The sequence below is a fragment of the Cherax quadricarinatus genome, chromosome 14, assembly GCF_038502225.1.
Source record: "Cherax quadricarinatus isolate ZL_2023a chromosome 14, ASM3850222v1, whole genome shotgun sequence".
Lineage (NCBI taxonomy): Eukaryota > Metazoa > Arthropoda > Malacostraca > Decapoda > Parastacidae > Cherax > Cherax quadricarinatus.
Genome location: NC_091305.1, coordinates 5,518,988 through 5,532,947, shown reverse-complemented (window position 1 = coordinate 5,532,947; position 13,960 = coordinate 5,518,988). Strand labels below are relative to the sequence as shown.

General features: G+C 48.6%; 1 protein-coding gene across 1 annotated transcript in view; it reads left to right on the top strand.

Annotated features, from left to right (window-relative positions):
- The window catches only part of Prdm13 (PR/SET domain 13), a 9,440-nt gene extending 5,478 nt beyond the window's left edge, over window positions 1-3,962 (top strand). Inside the window, exon 3 of the mRNA XM_053792063.2 lies at window positions 2,627-3,962. Within this exon, the coding sequence (XP_053648038.2) occupies window positions 2,627-3,756 (1,130 nt within the window). The 3' untranslated portion in view covers window positions 3,757-3,962. The remainder of the gene's footprint in view (window positions 1-2,626) is intronic.
- Window positions 3,963-13,960: the final 9,998 nt, after the last annotated feature.

Genomic DNA, 13,960 nt, shown 5'->3' with positions numbered 1-13,960 from the left:
TTCTGTCTCATACACCTGCAACACCTGTTCCACACACCTGTAACATGTCTCACACACCTGTAACACCTGTCCCACGCACCTGTCTCATACACCTGTACCACCTTTCCCACACGCCTGTAACACCTGTCTCACAAACCTGTAAAACCTGTCTCACACACCTGTCCCACACATCTGTAACATCTGTCTCACACACCTGTCACATCTGTCTCACACACCTATGGTGTTACAGGTGTGTGATAATTTATCTCACACCTCTGTTTCATTGACCAGCTTGACACACACGAAGATAACACTTGACACACACGAAGATAACACTTGACACACACGAAGATAACACTTGACACACACGAGGATAACACTTGACACACACGAAGATAACACTTGACACACACGAGGATAACACTTGACACACACGAGGATAACACTTGACACACACGAAGATAACACTTGACACACACGAGGATAACACTTGACACACACGAGGATAACACTTGACACACACGAAGATAACACTTGACACACACGAAGATAACACTTGACACACACGAGGATAACGCTTGACACACACGAAGATAACACTTGACACACACGAGGATAACACTTGACACACACGAGGATAACACTTGACACACACGAGGATAACACTTGACACACACGAAGATAACACTTGACACACACGAAGATAACACTTGACACACAGGAAGATAACGCTTGACACACACGAAGATAACACTTGACACACACGAAGATAACACTTGACACACACGAAGATAACACTTGACACACACGAAGATAACACTTGACACACACGAAGATAACACTTGACACACACGAAGATAACACTTGACACACACGAAGATAACACTTGACACACACGAGGATAACACTTGACACACACGAAGATAACACTTGACACACACGAAGATAACACTTGACACACACGAGGATAACACTTGATAACACTTGACACACACGAATAACACTTGATAACACTTGACACACACGAAGATAACACTTGACACACACGAAGATAACACTTGACACACACGAACACACGATAACACTTGACACACACGAAGATAACGCTTGACACACACGAAGATAACGCTTGACACACACGAAGATAACACTTGACACACACGAAGATAACACTTGACACACACGAAAATAACGCTTGACACACACGAAGATAACACTTGACACACACGAAGATAACACTTGACACACACGAAGATAACACTTGACACACACGAAGATAACACTTGACACACACGAAGATAACACTTGACACACACGAAGATAACGCTTGACACACACGAAGATAACACTTGACACACACGAAGATAACACTTGACACACACGAAGATAACACTTGACACACACGAAGATAACACTTGACACACACGAGGATAACACTTGACACACACGAAGATAACACTTGACACACACGAAGATAACGCTTGACACACACGAAGATAACACTTGACACACACGAAGATAACACTTGACACACACGCTTGACACACACGAAGATAACGCTTGACACACACGAAGATAACACTTGACACACACGAAGATAACACTTGACACACACGAAGATAACACTTGACACACACGAAGATAACACTTGACACACACGAAGATAACGCTTGACACACACGAAGATAACGCTTGACACACACGAAGATAACACTTGACACACACGAAGATAACGCTTGACACACACGAAGATAACGCTTGACACACACGAAGATAACAAGCTTGATCTGTCAGTAGGTAAAACTGTATTAGTCTGTTAATGGGCACTACTGTAACTTAAGCCACTATGGTGTCCCTCCTGCAGGTGAAAGACGGGGTACTGGTGGCTGGAGACATCACATATCAGAAGTAAGCATATATATATATATATATATATATATATATATATATATATATATATATATATATATATATATATATATATATATATATATATATATATATATACACATATATACACATATATACAGTTTCGACGGTCCTCCAAACTGCCAATATCCCAAACCCCCTCAGGGAAACCGGCTAACCGGTTTCCCTGAATCCCTTCACAAAATATAACCCTGCTCACACTCCAACAGCATTATTTCCCAGGAACACGACAGAAGTGAAATTTTGTTACATAGTGTAATCTATCATCCAACTGATTAGATTACCACCAATATTCATCTTGTCTAGTTAAAGAAAAATAACTTTTCTTTGCGACTATCAAATGCACATTTTAGATCAAGAAATGTAGCAAAACTCGTAGAAGTGTATGAAGGTTGGCCTCTGATTTTTAGAATAGTCTATTATGTCTCTGTCAGTGAAATAATTTTCAAAGACAACTAGTTAAGGAGAATTATCTAAATGTATCAGGCTGTTGCAGATTACATAATGAAAATATTGTTAATGGGAGTCTGAAGAGTTCCCTTCATGTAACTAAGATTATACAGTGATAACAAAGGTTGTATCAGGGACTTCCAAGTCCTTCATCGATAAGTAATAATGAAAAAAATTTGTTATGTGATGGATCACGTCATTATTATTGTTATATTGACAATGAAGTTAAGTTAGAGATTGTTGGAGTAAGATTGTGTATTGTTTACAGATGGAGTGTACGTGTGTCCTCACTGTGAACAGCACTTTACAGCACCCAACCCCCTGAAACTACACCTAGCTTCCCGCTGTGACACCCTGCCATCCCAGCAACTGTGGGCACGTGTGTCCTGCCCACCTGCCCACACCCCCCGCAAGCCCTGGTTCACGCCCCTTCTCTCACCCACCTCCCTGGGGGAACTCTCTGGGTCATCCAAGCCACAACGATCACCTTCCCGAGGGGTCAACAGCTCCCCAGGGATGTCCCCCGTGGCGTCTGGGGGTCGGGGGTCACCCGGGGGTAGTGAGTCCGTGTCTCCCGACTCCACCAGCTCACCCATGAGCTGCACACGACCAGCTTCCCCAAGACAGGTCCAGCAGGAGCCTCGTTCGGCCTTCCGAAGAGTAGGCGGCAGCGTCACTGGTCGGCTGGAGGGTCCTGGACCAAGACTGCAGATGTTCCCCAGGTCTCCTGGCCTCCTTCCTGCTGGACCGTCCCGGGGGGCCTTCAGGGGTTCATCCACGGTGCACCCACTCATAATGGGCGGTCCACAGCCCACACACGGCTCAGGTTTGCTAATCCACCCACACTTGCTGCTCAGAACACTGCTACCCACACATACCCACCCCCAGAGCACCAGTGCTACTCAGCCACTAATGCCTGTCATGCCCCTGACTGGTGCTGCCCGACCCATGCTTGACGCAGGCGGCGCTGGGGTTGTGGTGGACCCCTGCGCCGAAGTGGAGACTCTAGTGTCAAATCTAGGCCGCAGTCGGCGCGGCCACCTCTGCCTCTACTGCGGCAAGCTCTACTCCCGCAAGTACGGCCTGAAAATCCACATCCGTACCCACACGGGCTACAAACCCCTGAAGTGCAAGGTGTGCCTGCGGCCGTTCGGTGACCCCAGCAACCTCAATAAGCACGTAAGGCTTCACGCTGAGGGAGAGACTCCATACAGGTGTGACCACTGCGGGAAGGTGCTAGTTCGTAGACGGGATCTTGACAGACACGTCCGCTCGCGGCATCCGGAGGTCCTTCCGCCATCCGTACATCCTCTCACTGACACTGAGGATGACGAGGAGGTTCTTGAAGTGCAAGATGAAGAATATTCAGTGCAAGATGAAGTGCAACACTCAGTGTAGCTCTTCCTGAAGTGTAACACTCTACTTAGCTCTTCCTGAAGTGTAACACTCAACTTAGCTCTTCCTGAAGTGCAACACTCAGTGTAGCTCTTCCTGAAGTGTAACACTCAACTTAGCTCTTCCTGAAGTGTAACACTCAACTTAGCTCTTCCTGAAGTGTAACACTCAGTGTAGCTCTTCCTGAAGTGCAACACTCAGTGTAGCTCTTCCTGAAGTGTAACACTCAACTTAGCTCTTCCTGAAGTGTAACACTCAACTTAGCTCTTCCTGAAGTGTAACACTCAGTGTAGCTCTTCCTGAAGTGTAACACTCAACTTAGCTCTTCCTGAAGTGTAACACTCAGCCTAGAACCAAGTGTTCACCTTTCCACAGGTTTATAAAGAAGGTTGGACAAATGTTTGAGAAGTGTTGGATTTATGGCGGACCTGACTAACATAGGTCAGTGGTATAGGTAACCGGTTCAGAGAGAAGTGACAGGTTCTCTGAACCAATATCTTTAATGTGGAAACATTTCGCATCAGTGGCTTCCTCAGTCGAGTACAGAGTAGAATGATTAAAGATACGAAGGAGTTTGAGGTAATCAGTCCCTCAGACTGCAGTCCATTGATACTGAAAAGAATGCAACATATGCGCGTAGAAGGAGTTTATTTACTGCAAACAAGTGAGGCGAAGCAGTCATAGCATTCCCCGGGTCAGGGCAGCATGGAAAACCCCAGTTATCCAGCCTCCAACCTTAATTAGAGCCCTCGCCACCGAATAGCAGCCTCGTGCAGCTTTCTCAGGCAGCTCCGAACACTTCAGCTCTAACTCACGACATCCAGCAGGCTCCATGCTGCTGGAACACTACCGCCAACGCCTCAACTTCAACACCACAACAGTCACCAGTGAAGAACACTGTAGCCTAAGGGAACAAAGCAAGCTATACCTATTACCTCTGAGCCATGAGATTATGTCTACAGGCACGTGCTTCACCGATGTCATAAATGATCTGACAGACTCAGAAGAAAACAAAGAGATATTCAGAATTATAGTGAAGATCGTCTTGAATATATGCATGAGGGACATAACAGAGTCCTTGAATTTATTTGCAAATTTACCCTACCACCCATCACAGGGTCCAGAGATAGTCGGGGGGGGGGGGTCTGATGGCCTCAGCTCACCGTAGTGCATAAAATGTTTTGCAGCTGAGTGCACAGGGACTACAGCAAGACCCTGATCGCGGCCACGGAGCAGATGAATTACATCGACGTCTCCTTTGAGATCCTCAGATGGGTCATCTTAGGATTAAGACCCGTGTCAAGACGCAGTTCCTGACGAATCAATCAACCAGACTCTGATGAGCACCACAGACACACAGACGTCAGGTGTTCAACACATCTCCAGAGAATCTCCCGAGTCACTCTGTCACTCGGGCTGCGGCCAGAGTGCCAGGAAAGGCTCAAATGGAGCAGAATTTTTGAGAGTGGACAGCTTCATGGTAGCGAGAACACCAGTCCTGACACCACTCGAACCCAAGATATGCTGTACCCCAGCTGTAGGACGTTGTAGCTAATTACTACACCATTTATGCTGAAGAAGACTCACCGTGCTCTTGTCATAGTGCTGTCCCCGTCATAGGGCTGTAAACGGTACTTCATTTGTGCAATCTCCGACACTCCTTCAGGAGTCACTGCCGGGTCACCACATGAAGAAGACTCAGGTCACGACCCATCCTGGCAAAACTACGAAAACCTGCTCTAATGTGAACCTTGTGAACCTTGTACCAGTGTATGTTGAACTTATAATGCGAACACTATGAAATCTTGAAACTGTAATTTAAATCTATGATGTGAACAATGTGAAAACTATACCTGCGTGTTCAGCCTATGTTGTGAATATTGAACTTTGTACCTGTGTACTGAACTTATGTGAACTTTGATTTGGCAAGTGAACTTAAAGTCGAAAATCCTGAAAACAACTATTATCATCATAATTATTATTAATATTATTATTATTATTATTATTATTATTATTATTATTATTATTATTATTATTATTATTATTATTATTAACATCATCATTATTGCAAGTCACTGAGGCTGCAACCTTACTTTATATACACAGTATTATCAACATTACAATATATATATATATATATATATATATATATATATATATATATATATATATATATATATATATATATATATATATATATATATATATATATATATATATATATATATATATAAACTACTTGATGTGCCAATGTCCTGTGATATATATAAGTTATATACATCTTATATATTTTTCACCATAAATACGTAAGGTCTATTTTGTCAGTAATAATGAACAATGAAGCTTTTTCAAGCTTATTGTAAATTTATTTTTTGGTGTAATATACCGAGAGTTATTGTTGAATTTTATTGACCAGGAAGATATAGACTGAAATTATTAAGAACCTGAGGTCTTTCCCAGTCACCCAGTCACCCAGTCACTCAGTCACTCAGTCACCCAGTCACCCAGTCACTCAGTCACTCAGTCACCCAGTCACCCAGTCACTCAGTCACCCAGTCACCCAGTCACTCAGTCACCCAGTCACTCAGTCACTCAGTCACTCAGTCACTCAGTCACTCAGTCACGCAGTCACTCAGTCACCCAGTCGCCCAGTCACTCAGTCACCTGTCACTCACACAGTCACCTGTCACTCAGTCACCTAGTCACCCAGTCACTCAGTCACTCAGTCACCCAGTCACCCAGTCACTCAGTCACTCAGTCACCCAGTCACTCAGTCACCCAGTCACCAAGTCACTCAGTCACCCAGTCACTCAGTCACCCAGTCACTCAGTCACCCAGCCACCCAGTCACTCAGTCACTCAGTCACCCAGTCACTCAGTCACCCAGTCACCCAGTCACTCAGTCACCCAGTCACCCAGTCACTCAGTCACCCAGTCACTCAGTCACTCAGTCACTCAGTCACTCAGTCACTCAGTCACCCAGTCACCCAGTCACTCAGTCACCCAGTCACTCAGTCACTCAGTCACCCAGTCACCCAGTCACTCAGTCACTCAGTCACTCAGTCACTCAGTCACTCAGTCACTCAGTCACTCAGTCACCCAGTCACCCAGTCACTCAGTCACTCAGTCACCCAGTCACTCAGTCACTCAGTCACTCAGTCACTCAGTCACTCAGTCACTCAGTCACCCAGTCACCCAGTCACTCAGTCACTCAGTCACCCAGTCACCCAGTCACTCAGTCACCCAGTCAGTCACCCAGTCACTCAGTCACCCAGTCATTCAGTCACCCAGTCATCCAGTCACTCAGTCACCCAGTCAGTCACCCAGTCACTCAGTCACCAAGGCACTCAGTCACCCAGTCACCCAGTCACTCAGTCACCCAGTCACCCAGTCACCAAGTCACCCAGTCACTCAGTCACCCAGTCAGTCACCCAGTCACCCAGTCACTCAGTCACCCAGTCACTCAGTCACTCAGTTACCCAGTCACTCAGTCACCCAGTCACTCAGTCACCCAGTCACTCAGTCACCAAGGCACTCAGTCACTCAGTCACCCAGTCAGTCACCCAGTCACTCAGTCACTCAGTCACTCAGTCACCCAGTCACCCAGTCACTCAGTCACCCAGTCACCCAGTCACCCAGTCACCCAGTCACCCAGTCACTCAGTCACCCAGTCAGTCACCCAGTCACTCAGTCACTCAGTCACCAAGGCACTCAGTCACCCAGTCACCCAGTCACTCAGTCACCCAGTCACCCAGTCACTCAGTCACCCAGTCACTCAGTCACTCAGTCACTCAGTCACCCAGTCACCCAGTCACTCAGTCACTCAGTCACTCAGTCACCCAGTCACCCAGTCACTCAGTCACTCAGTCACCCAGTCACTCAGTCACCCAGTCACCAAGTCATTCAGTCACCCAGTCACTCAGTCACCCAGTCACTCAGTCACCCAGTCACTCAGTCACCTAGTCACCCAGTCACTCAGTCACTCAGTCACTCAGTCACCAAGTCACCCAGTCGCCCAGTCACCCAGTCACCCAGTCACTCAGTCACACAGTCACCCAGTCACCCAGTCACTCAGTCACCCAGTCAGTTAGTCACTTAGTCACTCAGTCACTCAGCCACCCAGTCACCCAGTCACCCAGTCACCAAGTCACCCAATCACCTAGTCACTCAGCCACTCAGTCACCCAGTCACTCAGTCACGCAGTCACTCAGTCACCCAGTCCTCCAGTCACTCACTCAGTCACCCAGCCACCCAGCCACCCACCCGACACCATCACCCACCCGACACCATCACTCACCCACACCATCACTCACCCACACCATCACTCACCCACACCATCACTCACCCACACCATCACTCACCCACACCATCACTCACCCACACCATCACTCACCCACACCATCACTCACCCACACCATCACTCACCCACACCATCACTCACCCACACCATCACTCACCCACACCATCACTCACCCATACCATCACTCACCCACACCATCACTCACCCACACCATCACCCACCCATCCAATCACCCAGGGTAGAATAGAGGTTGTATGAGGGGTTTATGACTGGTAAAGTTAGTAATCCATGTCCAGTCGTTGTGAAATCCAGACCAGGAACCTGCCTCCTCATTCTTAAAAAACCTGAATCAACGTAAACCTACCTACATCCTAACACTGGGCAGTGTGTTGAGACAGCAGGCGAGGGCATCTCTGGTAGATGGATGTGGCCAACCTCCCTGTTGGGCAGTGTGTTGAGGCAGCAGGCGAGGGCATCTCTGGTAGATGGATGTGGCCAACCTCCCTGTTGGCAGTGTGTTGAGACAGCAGGCGAGGGCATCTCTGGTAGATGGATGTGGCCAACCTCCCTGTTGGCAGTGTGTTGAGACAGCAGGCGAGGGCATCTCTGGTAGATGGATGTGGCCAACCTCCCTGTTGGCAGTGTGTTGAGACAGCAGGCGAGGGCATCTCTGGTAGATGGATGTGGCCAACCTCCCTGTTGGGCAGTGTGTTGAGGCAGTAGGGTCGTGTATGTGTGTCGCATAGGCACAATTCGCTGCAAGGATTTCATGCGGGAAGTCGCCAAGTTTCTCTCACTGGGTATGGTGTGACTGCCTAGTAGGCGCCCTGCATACCCCGTGGGCACTCGTAAGAAGGGGCTGCAGTGGTGCCTACAGCAGTTGTGTAGAATGTGAGGTGTTGTAGTTCAATGAGCACCCACTAGGGGTGACTGAAGCCTCAGCTAGGGAGTATGCACCCGTAAGGGTGACTGAAGCCTCAGCTGAGGTGTATGCACCCCTGGGGGTGACTGGAGCCTCAGCTGGGGTATATATAACCCTGGGAGTGACTGGAGCCTCAGCTGGGGTGTATATAACCCTGGGGGTGACTGGAGCCTCAGCTGAGGTGTATGCACCCGTAAGGGTGACTGGAGCCTCAGCTGAGGTGTATATAACCCTGGGTGTGGCTGGAGCCTAAGCTGAGGTGTATGCACCCCTGGGGGTGACTGGAGCTTCATCTGGAGTGCATATAACCCTGGGGGTGACTGGAGTCTCAGCCGAGGTGTATGCACCTCTGGGAGTGACTGGAGCCTCAGCTGAGGTGTAAGCACCCATAGGGATGACTGGAGCCCCAGCTGAGTGTATGCACCCCTGGGGGTGGCTGGAGCCTCAGCTGAGGTGTATACACCCCTGGGGTTGACTGGAGCCTCAGCAGAGGTGTATGCACCCCTAGGGGTGACTGGAGCCTCAGCTAAGGTGTATGCACCTCGGGGGTGACTGGAGCCCCAGCTGAGTGTATGCACCCCTGGGGGTGACTGGAGCCTCAGCTGAGGTGTATGCACCCCTGGGGGTGACTGGAGCCTCAGCTGAGGTGTATGCACCCCTGGGGGTGACTGGATCCCCAGCTGAGGTGTATGCACCCCTGGGGGTGACTGGAGCCTCAGCTGAGGTGTATGCACCCCTAGGGGTGACTGGAGCCCCAGCTGAGGTGTATTCACCCCTGGGGGTTACTGGAGCCTCAGCTGAGGTGTACGCACTCCTGGGGGTGACTGGAGCCTCAGCTGGGGTGTATGCACCTCTTGGGGTGACTGGAGCCTCAGCTGAGGTGTATGCACCCCTGGGGCGACTGAAGCCCCAGCTGAGGTGTATGCACCCCTGGGGGTTACTGGAGCCTTAGATGAGGTGTATGCATCCCTGGGGGTGAATGGAGCCTCAGCTGAGGTGTATGCACCCCTGGGGGTGATTGGTGCCCCAGCTGAGGTGTATGCACCCCTGGGGATGACTGGAGCCTTAACTGAGGAGCATGCACCCCTGGGGGTGACTGGAGCCCCAGCTGAGGTATATGCACCCCTGGGGGTGACTGGAGCCTCAGCTGAGGTGTATGCACCCCTGGGGGGTGACTGGAGCCCAAGCTGAGGCGCATGAACCCCTGGGGGTGACTGGAGCCTCAGCTGGCGTGTATGCACCCCTGGGGGTGACTGGAGCCTCAACTGAGGTGTATGCACCCCTGGGGGTTACTGGAGCCTTAGCTGAGGTGTATGCACCCCTGAGGGTGACTGGAGCCTCAGCTGAAGTATATGCACCCCTGGGGGTGACTGGAGCCTCAGCTGAGGTGTATGCACCCCTGGGGGTGACTGGAGCCTCAGCTGAGGTGTATGCACCCCTGAGGGTAACTGGAGCCTCAGCTGAAGTATATGCACCCCTGGGGGTGACTGGAGCCTCAGCTGAGGTGTATGCATCCCTGGGGGTGACTGGAGCCTCAGCTGAGGTGTATGCACCCCTGGGGGTGACTGGAGCCTCAGCTGAGGTGTATGCACCCCTGGGGGTGACTGGAGCCTCAGCTAAGGTGTATGCACCCCTGGGGGTGACTGGAGCCCCAGCTGTGGTGTATGCACCCCTGGGGGTGACTGGAGCCTCAGCTAAGGTGTATGCACCCCTGGGGGTGACTGGAGCCTCAGCTGAGGTGTATGCACCCCTGGGGGTGACTGGAGCCTCAGCTGAGGTGTATGCACCCCTGGGGGTGACTGGAGTCTCAGCTGGGGTGTATGCACCCCTGGGGGTGACTGGAGCCCCAGCTGAGGTGTATGCACCCCTGGGGGTGACTGGAGCCTCAGCTGATGTGTATGCACCCCTGGGGGTGACTGGAGCCTCAGCTGAGGTGTATGCACCCCTGGGGGTGACTGGAGCCTCAGCTGAGGTGTATGCACTCCTGGGGGTGACTGGAGCCTCAACTGAGGTGTATGCACCCCTGGGGGTGACTGGAGCCCCAGCTGAGGTGTATGCACCCCTGGGGGTGACTGGAGCCCCAGCTGTGGTGTATGCACCCCTGGGGGTGACTGGAGCCCCAGCTGTAGTGTATGCACCCCTGGGGGTGACTGGAGCCCCAGCTGTGGTGTATGCACCCCTGGGGGTGACTGGAGCCCCAGCTGTGGTGTATGCACCCCTGGGGGTGACTGGAGCCCCAGCTGAGGTGTATGCACCCCTGGGGGTGACTGGAGCCTCAGCTGAGGTGTATGCACCCCTGGGGGTGACTGGAGCCCCAGCTGTGGTGTATGCACCCCTGGGGGTGACTGGAGCCCCAGCTGAGGTGTATGCACCCCTGGGGGTGACTGGAGCCCCAGCTGTGGTGTATGTACCCCTGGGGGTGACTGGAGCCCCAGCTGAGGTGTATGTACCCCTGGGGGTGACTGGAGCCCCAGCTGAGGTGTATGCACCCCTCGGGGTGACTGGAGCCCCAGCTGAGGTGTATGCACCCCTGGGGGTGACTGGAGCCCCAGCTGAGGTGTATGCACCCCTGGGGGTGACTGGAGCCCCAGCTGAGGTGTATGCACCCCTGGGGGTGACTGGAGCCCCAGCTGAGGTGTATGCACCCCTGGGGGTGACTGGAGCCCCAGCTGAGGTGTATGCACCCCTGGGGGTGACTGGAGCCCCAGCTGAGGTGTATGCACCCCTGGGGGTGACTGGAGCCCCAGCTGAGGTGTATGCACCCCTGGGGGTGACTGGAGCCCCAGCTGAGGTGTATGCACCCCTGGGGGTGACTGGGGCTCATTCTCTCCTGAACTCAACTTTTCAGCCAATAAAATGATCTGTTACGCACTGACATAATTATTAACCTCCACTGCGTAATTTCTTCTAATTTAGCTTATTTAGCAATCGCAACTAATCTTACTGAAGTTGTCCCTTAACTAACGTTACTTAAGTTACCCTTTAGCTAGCCTTACTAAAGTTGCCCTTTAACTAATCTTACTTAAGTTACCCCTTAAATGACCTTACTTAAATTACCCCTTATCTAACCTTACTAAAAATGCCCCTTAACTAACCTTACTTAAGTTATCCCTTAACTGACCTTACTTAAATTACTCCTTAACTAAGCTTTCTTAAGTTACCCCATATCTAACCTTACTAAAATTGCCCCTTAACTAACCTTAAGTTACCCCTTAACTAACCTTACTAAAGTTACCCTTTAACTAACCTTATTAAAGTTACCCCTTAACTACCCTTTCTTAAGTTACCCCTTAACTAACCTTACTAAAGTTACCCCTTAATTAACCTTACTTAAGTTATCCCTTAACTAATCTTACTTAAGTTACCCCTTAACTAACCATACTTAGGTTACCCCTTAACTAACCTTACTTAAGTTACCCATTTACTAATCTTTCTTAAGTTACCCCTTAACTAACCTTACTTAAGTTACCCCTTAACTAACCTTACTTAAGTTACCCCTTAACTAACCTTACTTAATTTACCTTTTAACTTACTTTACTTAAGTTACCCCTTAACTAACCTTACTTAAGTTACCCCTTAACTAACCTTACTTAAGTTACCCCTTAACTAACCTTACTTAAGTTACCCCTTAACTAACCTTACTTAAGTTACCCCTTAACTAACCTTACTTAAGTTACCCCTTAACTAACCTTACTTAAGTTATCCCTTAACTAACCTTACTTAAGTTACCCCTTTAATAATCTTACTTAAGTTACCCCTTAACTAACCTTACTTAAGTTACCCCTTAACTAACCTTACTTAAGTTACCCCTTAACTAATCTTACTTAAGTTACCCCTTTACTAATCTTACTTAAGTTACCCCTTAACTAACCTTACTTAAGTTATCCCTTAACTAACCTTACTTAAGTTACCCCTTTAATAATCTTACTTAAGTTACCCCTTAACTAACCTTACTTAAGTTACCCCTTAACTAACCTTACTTAAGTTACCCCTTAACTAACCTTACTTAAGTTACCCCTTAACTAACCTTACTTAAGTTATCCCTTAACTAACCTTACTTAAGTTACCCCTTTAATAATCTTACTTAAGTTACCCCTTAACTAACCTTACTTAAGTTACCCCTTTATTAATCTTACTTAAGTTACCCCTTAACTAACCTTACTTAAGTTACCCCTTAACTAACCTTACTTAAGTTACCCCTTAACTAATCTTACTTAAGTTACCCCTTTACTAATCTTACTTAAGTTACCCCTTAACTAATCTTACTTAAGTTACCCCTTTACTAATCTTACTTAAGTTACCCCTTAACTAATCTTACTTAAGTTACCCCTTTACTAATCTTACTTAAGTTACCCCTTAACTAATCTTACTTAAGTTACCCCTTTACTAACCTTACTTAAGTTACCCCTTTACTAATCTTACTTAAGTTACCCGTAATTTAGCTTAGTTAACTTAGCAATCGCTACTAATCTTGCTAAACTTATTCCTAACTTACCCACCTTAATTTCAAAATTAATAGCAATATTTAACATTATTTAAAATTCGTGATTTTCAATATTTTTTATTTAATTTCGGGAGATATTGTGCTCATGGATTTTTTTTTAATCTTGGGGGAAAAAAATAATTGTTGATGTATGTGCTAAGGTGGCAAATTCTCCATCATCGACACCATGCCCAACCCTTTTAGGGTAGGGTAGGTGCCTGAGCCCGAACTTGCAGCTCTCAGGGCTGTCATTCCCATTAGCCCCCTTGGGGCGGGGATGGCAGACCAGAGAGGCCTAGCTTCTCCCTACGAGAAGCTAGGCCTGAGGACTGTTGGTCCCAAAGATGAGGGGGTACTTGTGCCTCCTCCCATGGGAGACTTAGGTCTCAGACACTCCCTAAAGCAGGAGCCAAGGTCTGGCCACCACTTGGAAAAGGCCCGGGCCGGGAGAATACCCGCGAATCTTTAATAATAAAATTCTCCATATAAAAGCATTCGCGTAT